The sequence below is a fragment of the Lasioglossum baleicum genome, chromosome 19, assembly GCF_051020765.1.
Source record: "Lasioglossum baleicum chromosome 19, iyLasBale1, whole genome shotgun sequence".
NCBI lineage: Eukaryota > Metazoa > Arthropoda > Insecta > Hymenoptera > Halictidae > Lasioglossum > Lasioglossum baleicum.
Genome location: NC_134947.1, coordinates 5,096,508 through 5,119,687, shown reverse-complemented (window position 1 = coordinate 5,119,687; position 23,180 = coordinate 5,096,508). Strand labels below are relative to the sequence as shown.

The 23,180-nt window shown below is 43.7% G+C and overlaps 3 protein-coding genes across 5 annotated transcripts in view; 1 reads left to right on the top strand and 2 right to left on the bottom strand.

Annotated features, from left to right (window-relative positions):
* LOC143218487 (uncharacterized) overlaps positions 1-23,180 on the top strand; it is a 44,825-nt gene that overhangs the window by 13,985 nt on the left and 7,660 nt on the right. The gene's annotated exons all lie outside the window — the stretch shown is intronic.
* Positions 8,575-15,846, bottom strand: LOC143218488 (uncharacterized). The gene is made up of 3 exons (XM_076443690.1): positions 15,719-15,846; positions 10,308-10,562; positions 8,575-10,234 (listed from the first exon to the last, which is right to left on the bottom strand). Exons 1-3 carry the CDS (start codon positions 15,832-15,834, stop codon positions 10,231-10,233), a joined length of 375 nt encoding a protein of 124 aa, XP_076299805.1. The 5' UTR covers positions 15,835-15,846; the 3' UTR covers positions 8,575-10,230.
* The window catches only part of LOC143218485 (uncharacterized), a 190,764-nt gene continuing 178,140 nt past the window's right edge, over positions 10,557-23,180 (bottom strand). The window contains exon 6 of the mRNA XM_076443685.1: positions 10,557-16,309. Within this exon, the coding sequence (XP_076299800.1) occupies positions 16,224-16,309 (86 nt within the window). The 3' untranslated portion in view covers positions 10,557-16,223. The remainder of the gene's footprint in view (positions 16,310-23,180) is intronic.

The following is a 23,180-nucleotide window of genomic DNA, read 5'->3' as shown; positions in this document are numbered from 1 at the left end:
CATTTTCCTCTACAACTTTTCGTTGACTGGACTAAATTCAGTACGTTTTTTTCGTTGTGTGTGATTATAGAAATGCCAGGTAAATATTGAAGATGTACGCCATATATTGATTATAAAAGCAAATGATTAATAATATCCAAATGTTATTACTCGCAATCAGCCTGATCAAATTTCAGTCGAATAATGCTGAAATCTGTGTAGCGACAGGGTGAAACGTCGTTAACGCAAACTTCTATGGAGGTTCGTATCGTGCTTCCGATTAGTGTGAGAAATTTTACAGGTTGGCTACGGCCATGCAGAGGTTTCCCTTGGGCAGATGGAGACTTGGAGACGGGACGATTTATGTATATCATGGTTTGACGGCGGAGCGTGGCGTCGTCGGTCGGCGGGGGGCCATTGAGGAAAGCTTTCGATGTGATCGAAGCTCGTTGTAGCGAAGATATATCCTAGCTATCCCGATGCCTCGTTCGTTCCTCACCCTTGCCGGCAGGCGTCGTCGGAAAGCAATCGTTACGATCCAGGATCGGGGGCGAAAATCGACTTCGGGAATCCTTCGTCCGCCGCAGAATAGTATTGGTCCGCTGTGTCTGTGTGCGCAAGATTGTGCGAGAGTATCGAAGTCAAGGCTGCCGAAGCAAGCCAAATTCAACCCCGAAAAAAATGCTCCTCGCCGATTTACGTGATTTCACGGACTCGATCATCGTCAAAGCGGCTGGAAGATACTGCTGGATAGAAAATAAAATCGATTCGAGAGCAGGGAGGCGCGCTGACTCGGTTATGATCCACACGGTGGATCGTTCAACGCTACCGTTGATATTTACTCGTAAATCCGATGAATTTGGGCGTTCGAGCTCGATTTGAAAATAACAAAACACAACCGGCTGCATTTCCACGCGGAGAGTTGAAATTTAAACACTGTTATCACTAGACTGCGGATTTTATGCATTTATGACAAAAATGGACACGTACAATTTAAAGCAGTGGACATGTTAAAAATATTTAACGACATCAACGTATTAGTTTCAGCTTAATAGGATTATTAAAAGGAGGATACAATTTTTATTTGGCTCCTGTGTCCTGCAATCAATGCAAACATTTTTTATTTTGCATAAAGATCCGCAGTCTAGTTATCACCAACGTTTACGTGTAAGATGCCAAGGGGATTAGGCTGCGTTTATAGTTCCTGACTCGCGTGCTTTTCGTCTCGCGTGCTTTTGGTCTCGCGAGACAAGCGGGTCATAAATTTCGAGCGGGTCGACGGGCCCACTGTGCGAGGCACGAAAAAAGGTCTCTACGGCTTCACGGTTCGTTTAGGTAAACTACCGATAGCTTTCCTTTAAGGCGGTAGGATATCTTCGGAGACCTTTTTTTGTGCCACGCACAGCGGGGGGCACAGTGGGCCCGTCGACCCCGCTCGAAATTTCTGACCCGCTGTCTCGCGAGACCAAAAGCACGCGAGACGAAAAGCACGCGAGTCAGGAACTATAAACGCAGCCTTATACTCCCCTTATTTAGAGCCGTCAATTTTAGACAATATACGATAGGGTCTGGGAGGAAGGAGTGTGTGGCGGCTAACCTCCTACACTCGCCACAAAATGGACATATCCCGGCGTCTAAGACAAGTCCTCTAGCGGGCCTAGGACGAAACGCTCCCTTCCTTTTACTTTACAATAACATCTTTACATCTTTACAGATGCCAAACATGGGCCCCGAAGGAAACCCCCTGTGGAAAATTTGAAGTCGGTACCCCTACCACAAGGGTAGTGAGTACGGTTTAATAAATGATGTGTTCCACTTTCATACATAAATTTATTTAGAAGATGGGCCTTGACATTAGGCTACTTCGCCCTACAATCTCAACGTATCTCGCGGAAAGTCAAATGCGACTTGCCAATCTGCGAGAGCTCGGTGGAATAGGACTCGGTTTCGGGTGGAACCGATTCGATCTGCAACAAAGGCGATCGTACGCGAAATCTTTTCGCGAGGAGGAACGGGTCCGCGCAAACACTTGGCACGGTAGCGTTTGGAATTCGATGTGGCGCGATTGAAACCGCGAGCGTTTCCGCAGGGATGAAGATATTTTTCCCCGGAATTCGTGCACGGGGGAAAAGCGGATGCATGGAATCGCGTGGCCGGGTTGTTGTAAGTACGTGGACGTACGTGTGCGGACCTTCGCGTCGCCGGGTAACCGCGAGCATGTGTAAATTTACATAGAGGACTCGGAGGAAGACCTATTACGTTCCTTTCCATATGTCCTGCACGGCGGACCGGGTATGTTCGTGAGACTTGGCCCTGTATTCGGGCTCCTCGGTGGGCAAAGAAGACGGATCCACGTGTAAACTCGACGGTGGTTCGCAGCTACAAAGACAGGTAGAAAAATAGTGGGATCGACGGAGGCGACCGTCTAGTCAAAGAAGAAGTTACGGTCCGATTGCACGGAGAATGTTTGTAATGAGTATTGTCCGTACGAAAGGAGTTTGTAGAAGCTTTCAATTACGCGCCGGGAACGTGGAAATTCGAAATCACGGACTGCGGAGCCCGCGATCGCGGTGATCTTAAAATAAAAGTTTCTGTCCATCTAACGAGAGAACTCGATCCAGTTGTTCGGCCGTGATACTTTACGTCGTCTCGCTTCGATTTCTTGCTGAATGGCAATTTTTAAGACTTTCTTAGCGATCGGTAAAACAAACAACGACTCGGAAGTTCTACCTATTTGATCTTATAGGCCAGTGCTCGGATTTACTTACTCGCGACGGCCGAGTTTCGAAGGTTACGCCCCTCGATACGGCCCCGCGTCTCGCTCCCCCTGGCGGTCCAAGTTCGGAGCTCCTCAGGCGAGAATTAGGGCCGCCGCGGGGAGCGGGACGCGCGGCCGGGTCCAGGGGGCGTAGCCTTCGAAACTCGGCCGTCGCGAGTAACTAAATCCGAGCGCTGTTACAGGCAGATCATATTAGCATCGAATACACTGAAGAAAATCATCTTAATTCTGTAATTAAATAAAGCGCTGTATGCAGAAGCAGAAAGTTTAACGGCAAGGTACTTTTCTCGATAGATTTTTGCAGAACATCCAGAATGTCTGGTTGAAAACGAGTTTAGCAGGAATAATAAAATTCCGGTACGTCGATAAACGAGATTTCCCGGAACTTTCGAAAGTTTTAACCGTTTTACGCAACATGTTGTACTATGTACACTGCCCGCGTCAGGTTCTGACGTATTTCACGCTACTCCGTGAACCGTTCGCCGGCCACCGCTCGCGCTGCGGCGCTTAATGGTGAAAGAAAACTAATCCAATCATCGTGACGTTTCATTTAAGCAAGAAAGTAACTTAAACGCAATTTTGGTATTCAGAAGTTGTTCGCGGGCTGAGAGCGTTCAAGTCCAAAACTCCCGGCCCGTTTAAATTCCTCAAAGCGATCGAGTCATCAGAGTTTCGCCTCTCTCTCTCTCTCTCTCTCTCCCTCTCCAGTTCACCTCCGGTATATTTAAATTCAAACAATACTCGAAGTGATTCGACCCCTTTGTGCGATTAAATTGCTCCGACGGAGAAGGGTGAGGTCCTCCAGCGAAAGGCGAAGAAAAGAAAGCAGAGGGTGGGCGGTTGGTATACTTTGCAACCAATATAAATTCATTCTATTATACGGCGCGTACTTCAGACCTGTCTGTAACAGGCGGCGGCTCGATGAATTACAAATGTAACACGCCGGCAAAGTGTGGCGTTAAATTTCCATAGGCAGGTACTTAACTCGAGTGCCTGGCAGTCCTGCAGCCGACTGGTTGGCTCGTTCGACTCTGCTATTTTGTTATCGGGACACGGTTACGTGCTCGTTGCCGCGAGGCGGCGCGGCGTTGAGACGCAAACGATTTATGATCGTGGAAAGAAAGAGAAACTGGCCGAAGAGCAAATAAGCGGCGAACCTACCCGCAAAATCAAACTCGCGATTTATGGGGGGGATTGTTTCAAATTTCTTCTACTAGTTTTTCACATGAATACATAAATAAATCCTCTATCGACGCAAAAAGGTGCTATGTACTACTAATGCGACGCGGAGAAGTCGCAGTCGTCGGCATGTAACACTATTTTTGTATGAAACTTTCGTCAATATATTCGTGGCATTTTTCTGATTAAAAAAAGACCAAACACGATATCATTTCAACTGTATTTAGTGGTTTAATTGACGATGAAAGTTTCGGGCGCAAGGAAGGACAGCGTATGGGAAAGAAAGAGACGCGGAGAGTCGCAGTTGCTACTCGCTGTCCTTTTCTACGTTCGGCTCGGCCTTTGAAGCTCAAAGAAATAGTATCCCTCTACGATCTACGCAAACGAACCGCCCCGAGGCTTCTGCGTCGATAGAGGATTTACTGTAACCCGCAAATTATATTGTCAGCTGCGAATAATCAATGTTCTGTGAAAGATTCCACAATGAGTTTAATTAGAAAACATTGCCTTTTTGACACCAGTAAACAGAAAGATAATTAATGTTTCCAACCGGAATGAAGAACGTGCAAGAATCACGAATTTCACACAAAATCCATTTTTCCACAAGCCGCGCGGCGATCCACTTCATCTCGCAAGAGTGAAAGAAAAATTGAAAATCTTGTGCAATCGACAATACAGCGTTAATTCACAGCATTCCGCTGCGGTGGCCGGAGGAATAAAAGCAAACGCCGGATGCTTCTGAGAGCTTCGAGAACAATGCGCGGTGATTGATTTTCGAAATTCGCTGGTGTAACTAGTATTTCCGTGTTTCAAGAGCGTCTAAATCTTCCTCTGTTCTTCTCCCCTTCCGGTTTTCACCAGTATTTATACTACCGGCTTTCATTCGCGCGCTCGTACATGCTGCAGGCAATGCTTTGGAAAGCAGCATTCTACGGGAATTTAATGACACATTATTCTACGTCGGGCTGCCGTGTATTTCTAACTCTCTTACAGGTGGCAGAAACGAAAGAAAAATCGTACTACGCAATTTCTCTCTTTTTCGAAATTTTCCGATTGCATAGTTTCAGTATAAAACTGTAATTCAGTACACAGGGTGTCTCAGCTGAAGGAGGCCACCTAAATATCCCCTTTATCTTTTACGGCACTAAAAGAATATTTATGGCATAATTTAAATGGTATCGAAGGAGCGATATCATGGACGAACAATTTCTTTTGTCCGGTTATTTTTTCATAGTTTTTTCAAGGTTATCGTTATTATTTTTTTTTTATTCCATCTTGTTAATGACTTAAGCATATTCAAATGTGTTTCTTCAGCTGCTACAAGATGATTCTGGTTTGATTCTTGGGCGACATCTATGTCGAATAGTTCGTACTTACTTGTACTACGTTAATGAATACAAGCTAGAGAAATTTCGTTCATATTATGATAAAAATAACCAATTAACGTTGACGGACTTACCCCGCTCCACCTTAATAAAAACTGGAAAGGGAACGTAACTTTAGCACATTAGCATATTAGAATATAACAATAAATCGTATATATGTTACTGCTCACTGACATGTAAGGAAAAGCTTGTGTAATTAATGCAAAAAGACAAGTTTGCTTTGGGCAGATAGAACTCCGGTTCTCCAACGCCGTCTCTACGTAATTGTAGAGTAAAGAATAAACCAAACCAAACCAAAACCCGCTTCTTTTCGAAGTCTGTTCAAAGATAGAGCTATTATCTTGAACATTAGTCGACCATCTAAGCTCTTATTTGTTTCGTAAGAGATTAGTATAGATATTTAGTACAAGAAACGATCTTAAATCGCGGGTTCGTAAAGGACACGCAGGATTCCCCGGTGCAGAAGGTTGTACACAACTGTGATTTAGTCGGAGGGAAGCTTTCCCGCACGACTTTTTCTCGCACAAATAAGCCGAGCAAACGTTTGCTCGGCGGTGGTATCAATTTGCCACGAGAGTTGGTCGTTGCGTCCGCGATGGAGGTATTTTCGGAGTCGTTTCCGAGGGGATCGGTCGCTGTGAAGGAGGCATAAAGTAGCCAGAGTCCATTACTCTGTCTCACTAAATCGGCATCCAGCGTAAAGATCGCGTGCGACCTAATTCCGGTCGTCTTTCTTGCGGCTAATGCGCCGCATTGTGGAAAATAATGCCCATGAAACGCGTCCTTGAACAGAGGAAACACTTCCCAGCCGGCGCGCAGCGTATAAAACTTTGTTCGGAATGCGTTTCTGATGTTTTCGCTCGGAAACTGAATCCCGAGATTTCGCCCCTCCTCCCCCACACAACCAGCCGTTATCTCGTTCTATTGTTCCGAGAGCGAACCGTCTCTAAATAGTTGGAAAATTTTGATTTTATCCGTAACTCGTTGCCCGGCTACTTACGCTCGTGAATCGTTGTGCTGCACGGTTTTTCCGTTATTTGAATAGAGAGGATTCGTGCGGTGCGCGTTTCAACGCGGTTATTTCGGCGAGAGCGCGCCGCCGCGAAATTATTCGGTGGAATACGATCGTTCTCGAGGTTATTTCATGTTTGAAAATTCCCCGAGAGTTGATGGACCGGAATAATGGTTTTTATAAATTGTTGTAGCAGTTTCCCTCGTCATTTTTTTTTGTTGGATAAATGATTTTGTAGCAACGAATAATGATCAATGTTCCGAAGTTACGATTTTATTGCACATTATACGGGGGCATTGCGGGCAATTGCTTTTCTATTAAGGGTTAATGGAAAAAGTTTCTCGAATATCGATATTTCTCCAACGAATTTTTTATTACACACACCACGCGACAAAACTAGCACAAACAGCCACTCTCGCAGTAAGGCTTGAACACTTTTAAAAAAGGCGATTTCCGGCTGTTGAAGACATTTTCGGACACCCTGTAGAAATAGTGAAAAAAAAAAGTTAAATTCCCGGTTTGTCGATAAAAGCGTTACCGTTTGAATTAATCGCCGCGGCGAAATAAACTAAATCGCAGCGAGACGAACAATTCTTGAATTCAAGTTCGAATCCTCTTCAGCGTGCGCTGCTCCGAAGCTTCCGTTCGCTATTCATCGTTTCCGGCGAACAGTTCGCGTGAACACCGTCGCACACCCGAAAGTTAGCTGCCGGTTGGGACAACGCTTGTCGTAGAGCTAAACAAAAATACGGTTTCGGGCATCCACGTGAGAGAGGGAGGTGGGAAGGGTGGAAATAGAGAGTGACAGAGAGAGAGAGAGAGAGGTGAGGTTGGGGTGTGCACGCGGAACAATTCTACTTGTCGGTAAATTTCCGGTTGAAAACGTGGAAGTCAACGATGGGTGAGTACGCGACTCGTCGAGCCGATGCGAAGCGCGGGCCAAGTCGCGTATATATAATTCGTGGGTGGAAACTGAATGTATCAGCCGATGTTATTGAAGGTGTTCATAACAAGACCTGGCGAGCATTGAGAGCTCTGCGGTTTTCCTATTCCCTGGGACCGGGTAGACAAAGAAGAGGATCCACGGGAGGAGGCCGGTGCGGCGTTGCGCTGCGCGGCGGTGTGTATGCCGTGAGTGCCGTCGCGTAACCGTGTTTGATGGCTGGAGGGATATTAAGCGAAGCCCGAAACAAAGTTTATTTTGAACCAGTCACCCCGGCGAAGTCGCTTCACGCCGAGGCAACTTGCGCCGGGACCAGCACCTGTGCTGTTCTCCACAGCTGCGGGGAAGACAAAGGGAAAGAGACGACCGGATAGGGCACGAACTAAGGTAAAAGGGACAACAGGAGGCAAACGAAACGGTGGAAAATAGATGGATAAATAGGCGGAGAGAGGGAGAGTCCGCACCGGTTCTGTTGAATCAACGGGGAGGTAGGAGAAAGGAGAGAGGAAACCGAGGGAAAGAGGAAAGGAGCGAGGAAGATAAGTGGTGGAAATGGTTGAAGAGGCGAGAGGACACAGGGGAAGCAGTGGTAATTGTTACGGCGTCGACGTTTCAGCTAACTGAAAGGTCGTTTCCTTTGTCGCATTTGTGTGGGGAGGGAAACCGTTTCCAGCGCATAGGCACACCTACGAGCACAAACACGGCCGCGTGACGCGGCGGTGTACGTACAACTGCAGAGGATATACAATCATCCGAGGAAGCTCGGAGAGTACACGGTATCCCCGAGGTGGTATAGCTGCATGGTATTCGTCGTCCAAACTTTGGGTTTGCAGACGTCGGACTTCCTTCCGAGACTTTGGCAGCTTCGACGCGCCTAGAGAGTTCTACGAGGATCTTGACTCGAATTACTTGCGGCTTTCGCCTGTAAACTGACTTTTCTCGAATCAGTTTTATACTGGCGCGGCGGCTGTCTAGCGAGTCGTTCCGCTATCCAAACGAAACACTGCAGTCTAATCATTCGAATTAAATTGCTTCGGACAGAATGGAGCATGCGGTCGCCGATTTTTCGAAAAGCGCGACAAGGATCAGTATAATTTGAAAGTTTTTGTTTTTCTCCTGCTAAGGAACATGAATGCATATCGGGGCTGCTCTTTACTTTATCAAAAAATTTGTGCCTTTCTCCTATAAATTATGATGTATTTGGTATGTAGTCCAGTAGATCTTTACCCGGCGCGGGTACAGATCGAAGTTTCGATCCTCTAGGATCAATAGTTCAGGAGATACGGTCACTTAAAGTTGAATATATTTACAGTTTGTAGTGACACCTTTATCTGTCAAAAATGCTCAACTTTAAGCGACCATATCTCCTCAACTATTGATCCCAGATGATCGAAACTTCGATCTGCATCCGCGTCGGGTACAAATCTACTGGATTACGTACCAAATACAGCATAATTCGTAGGAGAAAGGTACCAATTTTGAATCCGGTAAAGTAAAGTTTACCCATATCGGTTCCTTTGCTGGATACTGGTTAATCTGAAATAAAAAACTCGATGAGATTTCAATAACGTACCATATTATCCAGCTCTTAAAGATCAAGTTCTTAGTTTCGTTGCACATCTCTTTTTATTGACTTAACAACCAAATTATTATACTCTGCCATCAATGTTGTCGTCACCGTTTTTTTTAGCACAATTGTTTAATTAATAATACTTTATGGAGACAATAATCTGCGTTATACATACATGCATTGTTTTTTGCATAAAGTTCCAGAATGTAATTATTACAAATCGATGAAACAACAAGTTAGGCAAATGATGCACTTGGAGCTACATAAATGATTGATGACCAGGAATATAAACCACCGAACACATCTTCTATCATCAGAAAAAATTAGTTGATGAACCATTTTATGTTTCCTACCTTTTTATGAAAATATCGAAAGAATATATCCGAGCTGAGTTCCGAATTGAATGAACACAAGGACAGGCAAGAAATATTAACAGTTGTATTTCAATAATTGATAACAATTTCACAAGGTAATAATAGTAATATTGCATCGAGTTTATTTGCGTACTATTGGATCAGAAGTTTTGGTGAGAACAAAGAATAAATTATAAATTTCCAAATTTATTATGATTTATATAATGCGTAGGTTATAAGGAGAAATAAGAAAATATTATATACAATAACAGTATTGTTACCATGTATTACAGTGTTCAAATTTATATATATATATGTATATGAAACATAATTAGTTGAAATAATCTATTTGAGAAGTTGCTCGTATAAAACGTTCGAAAATAATCTGCAAGTGTCGAGAAACCGATACAATATAAAGATTCAATGAAGCAACGTAGGCACGATTAACAAGTTTAAAATTAATTCTCCACTTTAATCCGTACATTGATTACACAGTAGTTACTTCATCAAAATTACCATTCTTCCGCTTCGTATTATAATTAGCGTATGTATACTTACATAAATTGCAGTTTTACAATTACGTATGTAAGTACGGCGTGTGTCGGAACGGTGAAAAGTAAAATGGGAAACGTACTTACACATGTATGTACTTCTTTGGCATTTCGGGCGAAACTCGTTAATTGAACTCCTGTAGATAATTCCGTTCTAAAAACAATGCGGATCGTCGCTTCGCTTCGCGTCGTTCTGAGCCGGTCATCTGCCGTACAATTAATCGTTTGAACGGTATTAGAAGTTAAATTACGCATCCGCGTTCTCAGCGTTATCTTGCAACTATGTTACACTCGTTTCCGTTCCTCAGCGCGAGAACATTTAAATATAATATTTAGTTCTGTGCCTTGTAATTACAATTTTCTTTTTTCTTTTTTCTTCGAAAGCCCATGTCGACACGCTCGCTGAAATTCATTCTCCCCTTTTTCCTTGCTTTCTCCTCCCATGGAAAAATATCTACATGCGGGCTACCGGCTAGGATCTATCTGAAACCGCGTACAGTCACTGTGCATTTGTAATTCCTACGAACTCGGTGACACAACGGCAGATGAAACATACAATTGTACAAATAAAAACCGGAATTCACGTAACACGTTGGTGCGATTAGAGCATAGCCCCCGGCGTCGTTTTTCTCCTCTGTTCGCGTGCAAAACAAAAAGGGGGAACAGACAAGTTCCATTTTGTTTTCCGTCTGCTCCTTTTAGGCAACAGGAAACGCAACCTCCGCCGACGAAACCAGTAAATAAATATGGCTGTTCGTTGTTCGGTTCACTACGTAGCAAATCCTTCTCTTTGCGTCTGCCTGCGCGCACACTGTTCCACAAAGTAATAACAGATTATTCTAGACAAAAATAACTGTTTTATAATTGGACCAAACAAGCTCAGTTTTTTTCCCGCTTAGCTAGAAACAGTAGTTTACTGCAGACGTGCGATGAAAATTTTTGAAAAATTGCGTTTAGTTGGAATCACGGCTGCTCTTTTACTTTACCGAACTCGAAATTTGTGCCTTTCTCCTACGAATTAGGATGTATTTGGTATGTAATCCAGTAGATTTACTGGATCCTCTAGGATCAATGGTTGAGGAGATATGGTCGCTTAAAGTTGAGCATTTTTGACAGGTAAGTGCGTCGCTACAAACCGTAAATATGCTCAACTTTAAGCGACCATATCTCCACAACGATTGGTCCTAGAGGATCGAAACTTGGATCTGCAGCTGTCCCGGGTACGAATCTACTGGATTACAAACCAAATACATCACAATTCGTAGGAGAAAGGTACCAATTTTGAGTCGGCTAAAGTAACATTCAGAAATTCTACGTGGTCTCCGCGAAATTAAAGGTGTACATCATACATGCGGTGTCAGTTTGTCCAGGAGTGTAGTCTGTATCTGATCTCGCAGCTCCGAGCTTCTTCCTTGTCCATTCAATTCGAATACCGATCTCTCCCTTATCCTCGAACGCGGATATATTAACTGTAAACGTACGTATTCTGTAAAATGTTTGAGCGCACGAGAGATAAACACCGCGGGAAGGGGCGAGAGGATATGAGAGAGAGAGAGATCCTGATTGTTGACACAATTCATACGCCGCGCCGGGCCGGCGAGAAGGAAAATGTTCGAGAAAACACACCCGGAGAAGTATGCGTACTATAAGAAAATACCGCCGTCTCGGGGAAAATACGTGCGCTTCTCGACCACCGCTCTTTTCTGTTGCATTTCATGCAACGATTCGAGACGTTGCGTTGCGCTGGCTTGTTTGCAGCGTTGATACGCTAAAACGATAATTACGGATTTGTTCTTTTGATTTTTTTCCGAGCCGCTACGCTTATTCTTAACTTCGTGGCAGCTATTCACATGTAAGGTTACTATTCGTTATATCTTCGTCACGGTCATCGGCAAAGAAAATTGTCGTTGAATGTCGAGTAACCGATTGGGGTAAACTTTACTTTACCGGACTCAAAATTGGTACCTTTCTCCTTCGAATTGTAATGTGTTTGGTATGTAATCCAGTAGATTTGTATCCGGCGCGGATGTAGATCGAAGTTTCGATCCTCTAGGCTCAATAGTTCAGGAGATATGGTCGCTTAAAGTTGAGTATATTTACAGTTTCTAGTGACACCCTTACCTGTGAAAAATTCTCAACTTTAAGCGACCATATCTCCTCAACTATTGATCCTAGAGGATCGAAACTTGGATTTGCAGGTTCTCCGGGTACAAATCTACTGGATTACATACCAAATACATAATTCGTAGGAGAAAGGCAGAAATTTTGAGTCCGGTAAAGTAAAGAGCAGCCACAAGAATATGTGGTTCGTGAATTTAGTTGCGTAGTTCGTCGGTTATATCAAATCGACCGCATAAGTTGATTCGATACTGTGCTCGAAGTGTTATCGTTAGATTTATGGTAGTATTATATGTATATTCTAAATAATTATACACGTGCAGTCAACAAACGATTAGGTAACGAGGAACGATTAAGAGAAAATATGTATGTATGTACAGTTACTCACACTGTAAATTATCTGCTACTTTCTTCGTTTGCTACGATTTAGTTCGGCCTCGGTATACCCATTTTGTCGCGCTTCCGAATTTTTGATAGTATACTATGTATATTGTTAGATATCACATGTAGACGGTAATCAATTATGTTTAACATTAGAGTTTATGTTTATTATCTAAATTTAGGATTGCCAACATTCTCCTAGACCTGCACTTTTCTGTTTACAAATTCTCAAAATACGAGTTTTCATTATTTCACGATCATTCCATCCGTTAAAATGTGTTCAAATTAATGTACTGAAATGAATGTACCAAAAATACAGGTTGGTCCATTTAGCATGAGACAGTGAATTATTACGGAAACCAGCAGGGATATGAAAAAATGTTTTATACAAAATATTCTTCATATGAAGGGACACATTTAATGGCGCTATGCACATTTTTCCATAATGGCCCTTCAAGGGTCAGCTGAAGGGCAACATCATTTTTTCAAATTGAAGCCCATATTCTTTATTTCATATTCTCATTCTACATCGAGAAATAATAATAATTAACTGTAATAATTGACTGTCTCAAGACAAATGGACCACCCTGCGTATACATATAGTACATACGTATCGGCTGAAGATTGACGTAATAAATAGAAGGTAATTTGACAATTAACAGATGGTGAGCGAGTCTCAAAAATGATTTTTGCAATTGAAGCTTATATAATGGTAATTTTTTCATTTCAAATGTACATATAGCTAGAAAATATCATGAAATTTCTTGTACTAGAATAAACAACGATGTAAATGATTGCACGGAAACTTTATTCATCGTAAAATAGTTGTATAGAATCGAACGTGAACAAAGTTGCTTTACTTACACGTTATTATAGATACAATACGTTAATTCCATCATCGACGTTATACAAAATTTTTTATTTATGTCACAAATAAAACTGTACATACATAACATTGAACTTTTCACCGTCGAAAACGATAAAAAAAACAAAGGACAGATAATTTTGAGTGTGAGGCACCGTAAACACGTACAGTGACTCCCGGTAATGTTCGGACACTCTCAAAAACAGGATACCTAACTTTCCCGAAGTTGAACTGAAAGAAGTCTTTCTTCTTAGTCAATTTCGCAAACTTTTCCATCGGGCCGTGTGTCGAAATTTTCAAGAGTGCGTTTTGAAAATTTCGCCGAAATCGATTAACGCCACCGCGAACTATAAATATAATTCAAGATGACGTAAATGGCAGTTTCCTTAAAGGTTTAACAATAATTGTTAGGCAGTTTTGTCAAAGACTTTTCGTCTTTCGAATACATTGCTTTTTCTTACATCCGATAAGGCCTGGACAGAAGTATTGCAACAAGCAATTTTTCGAATTTCCTCCACCACTTGGACCAATTGCAATTCTTCCAAGATGAACACTTTCACAACTTCTCCGAAATACCAAATTCGTTCGATCCAATTAAATGAGACAAGTAGATCTGTTTTCGAAAGAGTGTCGAAAGATGAACAGCAGTCGCTGTACATACGCGATCCTTAAGCTACGCAAAATACTATTGCAACGGAGTCCGTGTCGGCCGAACTCGCTTACACAGAAATTCGCGGAGCCCGACCACTAGAAAATTATACAATAGACACACGAATCGCCGCGTGGCGTGGGTCGGGCGATAAAAAGAACTTAAGTAGAAACGCTCGTCTCGAACTGAATTAAACCTAACCGTGTCTTATATCGAACTGCTATCGGTAATTACAGGTCGCCGGGGAAAGGAATGCGCTGCGAATTACGAGCGTCGTGACGGACGAGTAAAAGCACGCGTTCTCTTGTCTCCCGCGAGTCGCTGCAGCAAGTAACCTTAATATTCGGACACGAAACGATTTTTACTTGATCGCATTATAATTTTGTTCGAGCGGAACCCGATTCAGATGAGATTTCAATCAAACAGCTTGATTCTGCATGAAAAAGGTGTTTGCGAGATTTCCTACCTTTGAAACAGACAACTATCATGTTCGCACAGAGGTGATTGTTACAGCGAAATTCTGATTTGTCTTTTCGAAATGGTATAACGACCGACGACTCGGCGACAGGACCAGCTGCCAAGTGAAAATTCCACGGTGTCCAAACGTCAAAGTTACTCTCGCTGTACTCGTTTCGGTGAAGCGTCGTTGCAACGAAGCTATAGGCAATACTCCTCGACTACGTGGGGCACATGACGAGGGCAAAGAGAAGTTCGAAATCCGGCGCGCGTCTCTTGACTAGCTGCTACGCATGAAAATCGCGTGGAATCGATCCGCGGGTCGCCCCGGCCTGACTCGCGAACAATGGCCGAGTGGATATAGAGCGCGCCGTGACACGCATCTTCGCCTGGAACTGTGACAGGACATCCGAGACGTCCGACAGACTCCTCGCGCACGTCGCCAGGATACCGAGAAGGACTTTGGTCGAAGTTGCGGAACACGTTCTTCGATTGTTTCGGGTCCTCGCGTCGCGATCTGTCGACGCGCCATTGTTCGCCAACGATCCGGCGCACAGATCCACACGGGGTCTACACGCAACGGGGGATCGATGATCTACTAGGAGGCTAGGACGTGTACTGTCCGTGACTCGCAGGCCAAGTCCCTCGCTCGCTCCGCCTATCCCCGTCGTCGACGCTCCAGTAATCCCAACGGTTAGACTTTTGTCTAACTACTGTCCGTCCAACACAGTGATGCCAGAATGAGCTCCAAACGGAGCTCATGTACTCTCCTCCTTACCCCTTCCACTATTCCAATTCCAGCACCGTGCGCAGGCGCACACTCCACGGTCCCCATCGCGCACGTTCAACGCGTCTCCCATTCGCCCCGCTCATTCCCCGTCATCAGAGAGGGGGTACAACGTTTCACCGTGACTCCCCTCATCTGGCATCACTGGTCCAACAAGAGTTGGCACAGGGAAACTCGTAGGTACCACGTGGTAGCCCTACTCCGCGCTACACGTCCTCCGCGATTGGCCAAATCGCTTAACGAAGACAGCAAACGAGCATCTTGCGACGCCGAGCTCCTATGACGACCTTTCCCGCCGGAACCTAAGCGCAAACGTGGGGTCCGCAGACCCCCAACTAGCAAAATCTGTGCCGACTCTCGTTGGACGGACAGTACATGTGTGATCGCTTTAGCCGATAGTTCAGCGCCGCATTCCTTTCAAAGGACTTGTTGCGAGGCACGCACGGTACGTATCGCGATGATGCGAGAAGAAGAGCCCCGGGTCGTCGCAGGGGCAAGAGGAGTCTATCGTTAAGTGTCCGCGTGTTCCCACCTGGCACGCTCCCGTTTGTCATCCCAATGTTTCGATTTTGCCGATAATTCAGAGGCCAGGGGGCCTTCTTCTCGTCCCGGCACGACGCGTACGTACTCGCGCGGAGTCGGCAGGCATGCGTGGGGTCCGACTTCTCCCGTTCGTCCTCAAACGACCAGCCGTTTGTTCGTTTTACTTACCAGACGCGAAATCGCTTGAGCATTGTGATACAGCAATCAAACGCGGCTAATTGCCTCTGTACCGGGAGCAGGTCGCGCGGCATTACGGCCCGTAAACCTGTCCGCGCAGTGTTCATCAACGACGCCGAACGTTTAGACGCTGTTGGAGCGTGGTAAGTGTGTGTATATGTATAGCCAATAAACCGATATCCTGCGTCCCGGTCCTGGGCGGACGCGATACCGCGATCAAGGACGCAAGTCGACCGGTTGTTTGGCTGTTTCCGTTGACGAACGAACTGAACCTTCTTCTTCTTTTTTTCTCTCTTTAGTTTACGCTAAAAAAAAAAACACGTAATACTCAATGCCGATTCGCAACAAGATTAGTAGTAGTTTTCACGCCGGCAGATCTCTCCCCGCTGACTCTTGTACTGCCCAGTTTACACCCCTGCTCCGGCTTTTGACTAGTGCGCTGTTTATCGTGCGACGCCCATGAGCTCCCTTTCCCGTGACCTCAGGCGTGCCACGACTATCTCAGAAGCAGCTGCAGCATACACAGCATCAGCATCGTCAAATAGGCGGCCGTAGAAGCCTCGCTTCCGTTTTCGGAGGTCACTGCAACATACACACGTTACGTACATTATTACCTTGTCCCGAGGGCTTCGGTTTGTCTTGGCGCCCGCGGACGCTGTCGTCGGGGCTGATCATTACCGAGATTGGAAACCGAATACCGTTATGTCGCGATGCACGAAAACTTCCGGACCGAGACGTCGCTTATATCGCGTACAGATATTACGCAGTCTGATCCCTGGCTGTTACCGTTCAACGTGCAAACGGATGACGAGCAGACAAAGCATCTATTGTATGTTGTATATCCAATCATGAAATTCTTTTGTTTTTCATTGTTTCTGTATGAAACTTTTTTACTTTTACCGAAATCATACCAAACGTGGCACAATTTCAAGCATTTGTACATGTTTAATTGTAAGGGGATGCGAGTGTTCGGTTAATCAAACAGATACTTGGCCACAGTCTCGGTGAGCGGTTAATGATCTCTCGGTAATCCTTAATTTAATTTAATTATTAGTCCAGTCAATGAATGCTCTTAAGGGTGGCGCGTAGAGGGAAATGGAAGGAACACAATTTTTAACTTTGGGACTTTGTTTGGACTAATTAGGAGGTAAACATACTAAAAGTCCTACTCCTAGGAGGTGAGCGGGCTACAGGGAGACACGTAGAAGTCACCTTTTTCGGTTTTCCGTTTATATCTCGGAAACTATGTGTCCTAGCGATAATACCATTCCATACAAAATTAAAGCTGACAAAATGGGCTATAAGATTGATTCAATTCAGTTTTCCGCTATCTCGCATAGTTTCCGAGATATCCGCGCTCAAAGGTTCACGAACTGTGAAAAAGAAATTTTTGCCTTATTTGACTAGCTTTCAGCAAAATTAGTGAACTTTGAACGCGAATATCTCAGAAACTATGCGAGATAGCGAAAAACTGAATCGAATCAATCTCGTGGCACATTTTGCCAGCTTTAATTTTGTATGGAATGGCCTCATCGCTAGGACGCATAGTTTCCGAGATATAAGCGGAAAACCGAAAAAGGTTTTTCAGTATGCTTACCTCCCTACTAGTCCAAACAAAGACCCGAAGTTAAAGATTGTGTTCTTTCCATTTCCCTCTACAACTTTTCGTTGACTGGACTGTATCAGCGGAGAGTCAATTTGAACAACACATCATCGTCGCGCGCTTCCTCAAACAGCTTAACATAAATTATCATTTATTATTGCCGTATTTACATATTTCGTTTTGTATCGCTGGGCCGATTAACCTGATAACTGAATTCTCCTAAGTAAGCACATAACGTGCGATCAAATAAAACAGCATAATAAATGAGGCGCCGCGCCGCAAGCATCGTTAGGTATCCACTCCGGTTCCCAACATTTCCGTTCAACAACGTTCATCGTGCGGCTTGTTCGCGTTAAAAGGATCCGCTTCGCCCAACTTTGAATCGTGACCATGCTATACATACGGTAATCCAACAATAACGGTGTGCCTATCAGATAGATCTCGAGTCTGATGAGATTATAGAACGCGGATCGATACGCATACACCTACCGGCGGTAATAATTAGTGAATTTTAATCCGAGTCGCGGGACCGGCGTGTGTTATCGATTACGGCTACAGTGCATATGAAAACCACGTATCGCACATGCAGCCGACGTCGACAGACGCTGCTTGCAATCGATGCAGAGAATTCAGGCTTACGGTATCATCGGGAGCATCGGTGCCTAGGTGTGTACACGGCTTGATGACGCGTCAAAGTTGCCACGACTAATCCTTTCTCGTAACTACGTTGTTAAAACCGAGTTCATCGAACTGTTTCCGAATCTCTAACCGCAGATTCGGGAGATGTTTCCGGATAGACAGACTGACTGAACCTAAACATCTTCCCTGCCTTTGGATCAACGATGCATCGATACTGTTTTAGGGTAGCACGGGTTCAAAATGGATGAGGCTTCACTTTACTTTAACACAACGGTTTAGTGAACGTGCGCGTGACTTTTGCGGCCATCTTGAGACTCACTGCAAGAAGAAGACGATTCACACGTCGGTCTCCTAAGCGATGTCGTTGATTTGTACGATTGGCTCGATGGTTTTAAACAACGGTGTGCTCTTTCGAAATCGTCGAGAGATTTCACAATATAATGTATTATGCTTATCGAAAATACGAACCCCTAAAGATAAGGAGAAATCCTTGCATTAACAGATTACTGTCCTGGTAGAATCACAAAGATAATTCATCTCAGTAGCTGCTTCACCGACTTCAAAACACATATTTATTTTTTCTTACTTAATTTCTACGCGCGGGTTTGCCTGTCACGCGATTTTAGATGAATTTCTATACCATCGATAAATTGCGAATTAATTTTTAAATTGTTCGCCATGTTAATCAGTCGCCCTTCGGCCGCGAGTAAAATTCACTTTACGCGAAATTACATTTAAAAATCACGTTGCACTTTATAATTACTGCTACATAACTGTAGCTTGCTACAGAATTTTGTTAAGCGCGATAATTATATTTCGCATGCGATCACGTGTCTTTTGAAATTTTAATTATTTTATGAGTCCAGACATATTTTGTAAATACAATACCAATTTGTAAATATTATTCCAAGTAAATGTCTTCCTCTTAGTTAGAATGAAAACGAACAGATTTACCAAAATTGATTATCTTTACTGCTCAACTTATCTCGTATATATTATTTACAAATATATTAAAGACCAAAGGCTATCATAGTCGCACAGTATTCTGTCTGCTTTCCGTTCGTATCGAGTGTGTAAATTACAGTAGAGTATCAGCAGCGCGTAATATATCTAATTTTCGATAAACGAAGTTCGATGATAAGTTTACCCCTCTTGGTCCGGTAGCCATAATGCAATGATTGCGTTCCATCTACCTCATAATCGCATCGTCACTCCCACATGAAGGATCAGCTAATAAAAGAACCACAACAGCCTAATCAGATTTGTAACCTTCTCTTCGAACCATAACCTTTATAACATATCTTGCGAACAAGATACGTAAATCATAGCACGCCTATAACATTCCCAAATTCTAAATGGTGTCTAACTACTCGTACAACATTACTCCACTAGTTTTCCTAATCTCCTTAAATCCTAATCGAATTTCTCCCGGTTCTAGTCCGGTAAAGTGTAGCCCCTGATCTGGAACTTTAGCACCCACATACACGAATCTCCTTTTAAATATCCAAATTCTCCGATGACTAGCTCTGTAATGCAGCGTTTTATCCTCACACTGTTTAATGTATACATACCGTGACTTACATGAGACGCAAGTTTCCAGAATTTTTCTTTTCTGAGAGAGCTTTCGCGGCTGAAAGATGTGTTGTTGTTGTTGGGAAGGAAAAGGAAGGGGAGCGTTTCGTCCTAGGCCCGCTAGAGGACTCAGTACGGTTGTCAAATTAAAGCTGAAACTTTGCAGAATATGGGGAAAATAGGGAGATTATGGTACGAACGTTTTTAACCTCGAGAAAATTCGTTAAACACGTAGAATTTCAAGAAATCGATTTTGCAATATTCTGAGGTCGTAGACCAATTTCGATGCATCTTGGACATTGTTTTGTAAAATATCAAACGAAAACCAATTAAAGAGAGTAATATTTAACAAATTCTGTTTTGTAAAATGTAGAAATAAATGAATTATTGAAATGTTATTATTTGCATACGTTTGGTTGAGTATAAAATCATTTTAAAGTATGTACCTGTCAAACACTTGCCTAATATTGCCGAAAACGTCTCGAGTTACTTGTTCGCCCGAATTTCTAATTGGACAACGACATTTCCACACAGCTTTCCGCACTGTACCCTCAAAATTATCATGTGGACATCTTATGGACTTATTACGTCGTAGATTTTTTACCCAAACGAACAGCTAATTGTTCGATCTGGCCGAGCGTGCAGCGCGCAGAAACAGTTGGGTCACAGGTCACGGGTCACGGGTCGGGCATTTGCGTCAAGACAGCACAGACGCGTCGAGCATCTCGAATCGCTCGACGAATGGCACCCGTTATCAGACCTTTGCATACCTGATTATTCGGTGTCCGCCCCCGTGCCGGTGGTAAACTACTCCGCGAAGGAAACTCCGGGGATGGCCGGAGTCTCTCGACCAGTCGACCGACATCGTTCTCGACGATGCCATCGAGCGACGTCGCTTATCGGCTGCACGGGTTCGCGCAGTGGAACACACAGCTATTCGGGACAGCCACGTGCAGTCAGATAGGGAAATATCCTCGGTGCATGGTGTACGAGGGGACCGCGAACCATCCTCCGAGCCATTCCTCCGAACGGTGCACTCGACGGACGGTGCTACGGAATCCGGTGATTGATCGGGCACGGTTAGCGCCCGTGATTATCAGAAAGTGTGTCCACGTCGATTATGTTGACCGATCGCGATGAGCCGATCGAGCAACAAGGAATCCTCGCCACGGCTCCGCGAACATCTACAGGCTGTTCGACTACGGTTCAGAGAAAATTTAAGGGGTGGCTCTCCACGACAATGTAACACGAAAACATGAAGAATCAAATAAAAACAATTCAGGAAATCCGCCTGAAATACAGCAGCCCGAACAACAAAGGTGTAGATTGCGTACGGCGTACGTCGTAGATTATGAATACTGATTTTGTCCACGTGTGTTTCAGACGTTTCGATCTATTGATCCAAAGTTACAGACAAATCCCGAAGTACAGTGAATTTTCTATAGACGGGAGAAGAGGTCAAAAATTTTCGCATCTATAGAACATTTACTGTATATGTTGTATACGATTGTAATTGTTGGTGTTTGTCCCTTTGTTTTCGAGAGCGAGAGATAATATGTGTATAGAATTATCTTCTGGCTGTTTTGCGTATAGACGATATTACGATGAGGATAGCAAGTAGAGACAATGTTACGGTGGGGATGCACAGCGAGGATGACAGGTTTAGTAAAGCGACCAGTTAATTTTGATCGCGCTACAATCAATGCTTATTATTGAACCACCGGAAACACCGACAGCGCCATTATTTTCGCAATGATTATTCGGGGCTACAGACAATGCGGATATGTCTAATTTCCATTAGTAAATTTACCGAGAATTCGCAACAGTGAATATTACATATTGCTGGAATGAATCAGTTAAACGAATATTTGCTAAATTAACTGCGCTTGCTGAACAGAGAGACGCGTTTTGGATTGTATCAAAATCGTATAAAAATCGGGGGCACGCAAAGCTATGCGGTGCATGCAAAATAAGCGGAGAGCATTTCGATTATCTTCTGCCATCGGGAAACGCGCTTGTATTCCGGTGTCTCGCTTCATTATTTATGTCCTATGAAAAACGCCATCGTGATTCATGAATATTCGTATCTTTTTTATCTAGACTAAATAATATCAGGATTAAAATTCACATCGATATGCGAACAATTGCCTTATTTTCCATCGCATCGCGGAACGATCGACGACTCGAGCCTCGTTCCGGAGACGCGCTCGGAAAATTTCGGACGGTTCGCGAATTTCGAGCAACAGGAAGCTAGGAGGAGTCGGGCCCGACTGTTTCGTGGGTCGTCTGCCAGTCGAATTACCAATTTTCGAAAAGTTATTCGGTCTCGCAAGGTTTTCCATTAAAATTCTGTCAGCGCACCGCGAGACCAGTTTAAACGCGAGCGCTCGGAGTCTGCTCAAATGGAAAACTGCAAAGTGAATACGAAGCAAGATACGGCAGTATCTCCGTAACTGTCGTATCGTCTGTCTAGCGACAGTTCCAGTAGAGGTGCTACATTCTTTGTCAAAAAAGACAGAGGGACCGAGGTTCGAAACTTCGACTCTCTGCTTCTCTTTCTTTTCCGTTCGCCGCGCCGTTCTACGTTACGTTTCGAATCACAGCAAGTTGTTCAGGTCATAAATCCACAAAATCCGCAGTCTGTTGATCACTCTCGGAGTGGACGTTTCGATCGCTTCCGGAGGGAAGACTGTAATAGGTGCTTGGGACGTTACACAAGTAAGTGAACGTCTTAGTACGACAGTAATGGTGTTTCAGAGTTATTTAAATTGAAATATCTCCATCTCCATCGTCCAGCTGCATCAATTGATGTATTAAAAAATACCTGATTCCATTTAAAAAAGTCTTGGTATCTCTAAAAAAAAATTACGTAAAAACAAAAATTTTTTTTGGTGTCGTATAAGCCCCATTGTACCATCCAACTTTGTCCTTATCATATTTTCCGTATCTTTAGAAACAACATATGATATTTTAGGTGCAAACGTTAGGTGACTCACCCTGTATAAATACATATACATAATACATATACGATGTATATGTGTAAATATTCGATGTAAATCGTTTCAATAAAACTTTGTAGGACTCGTGTCACGAGCTTTCGAATGCCGTCTCATGAAGTTGTCTGGAGAGTTTTTATATCAAGAACTCTCCAGATTTCGCCGCAGCTTAAGCTACATGGACTCCTCAGAGTGCACGGTCACTTGAGTTCCACTGAAAAGCTCTTACTGAAAACCCATAGACGTAACATGCCGTTTCCATCGTCCGCGAATCATGTTTTCGTAACTTCCGCCGGGACCGTTTCACTCGGTTATTTTCGCGCAAGATAATCTGTTCGCGATCTCTCCACTTCTACCTTCTGCCTACTTGAAACGGCTGTCTCTTTTTCTGCAAATCGATATTTTTGCTACAATTTCTATGGTTTATATTATCAACCATCCGCGATCATTATCGCGAACAATCCGAAATTATATCGTCTTCCGTGGTTCGATCAATATTTCAATGCCGATTGAATGTTATCGGAGACAAAATCGAAGAACTTTCGATAGAAATGAGGTAGAGCGATGAAATTTTTTTAAAATTAAAGCTGAAACATTACAGAATATGGGGAAAATAGGGAGATTATGGTACGAACGTTTTTCT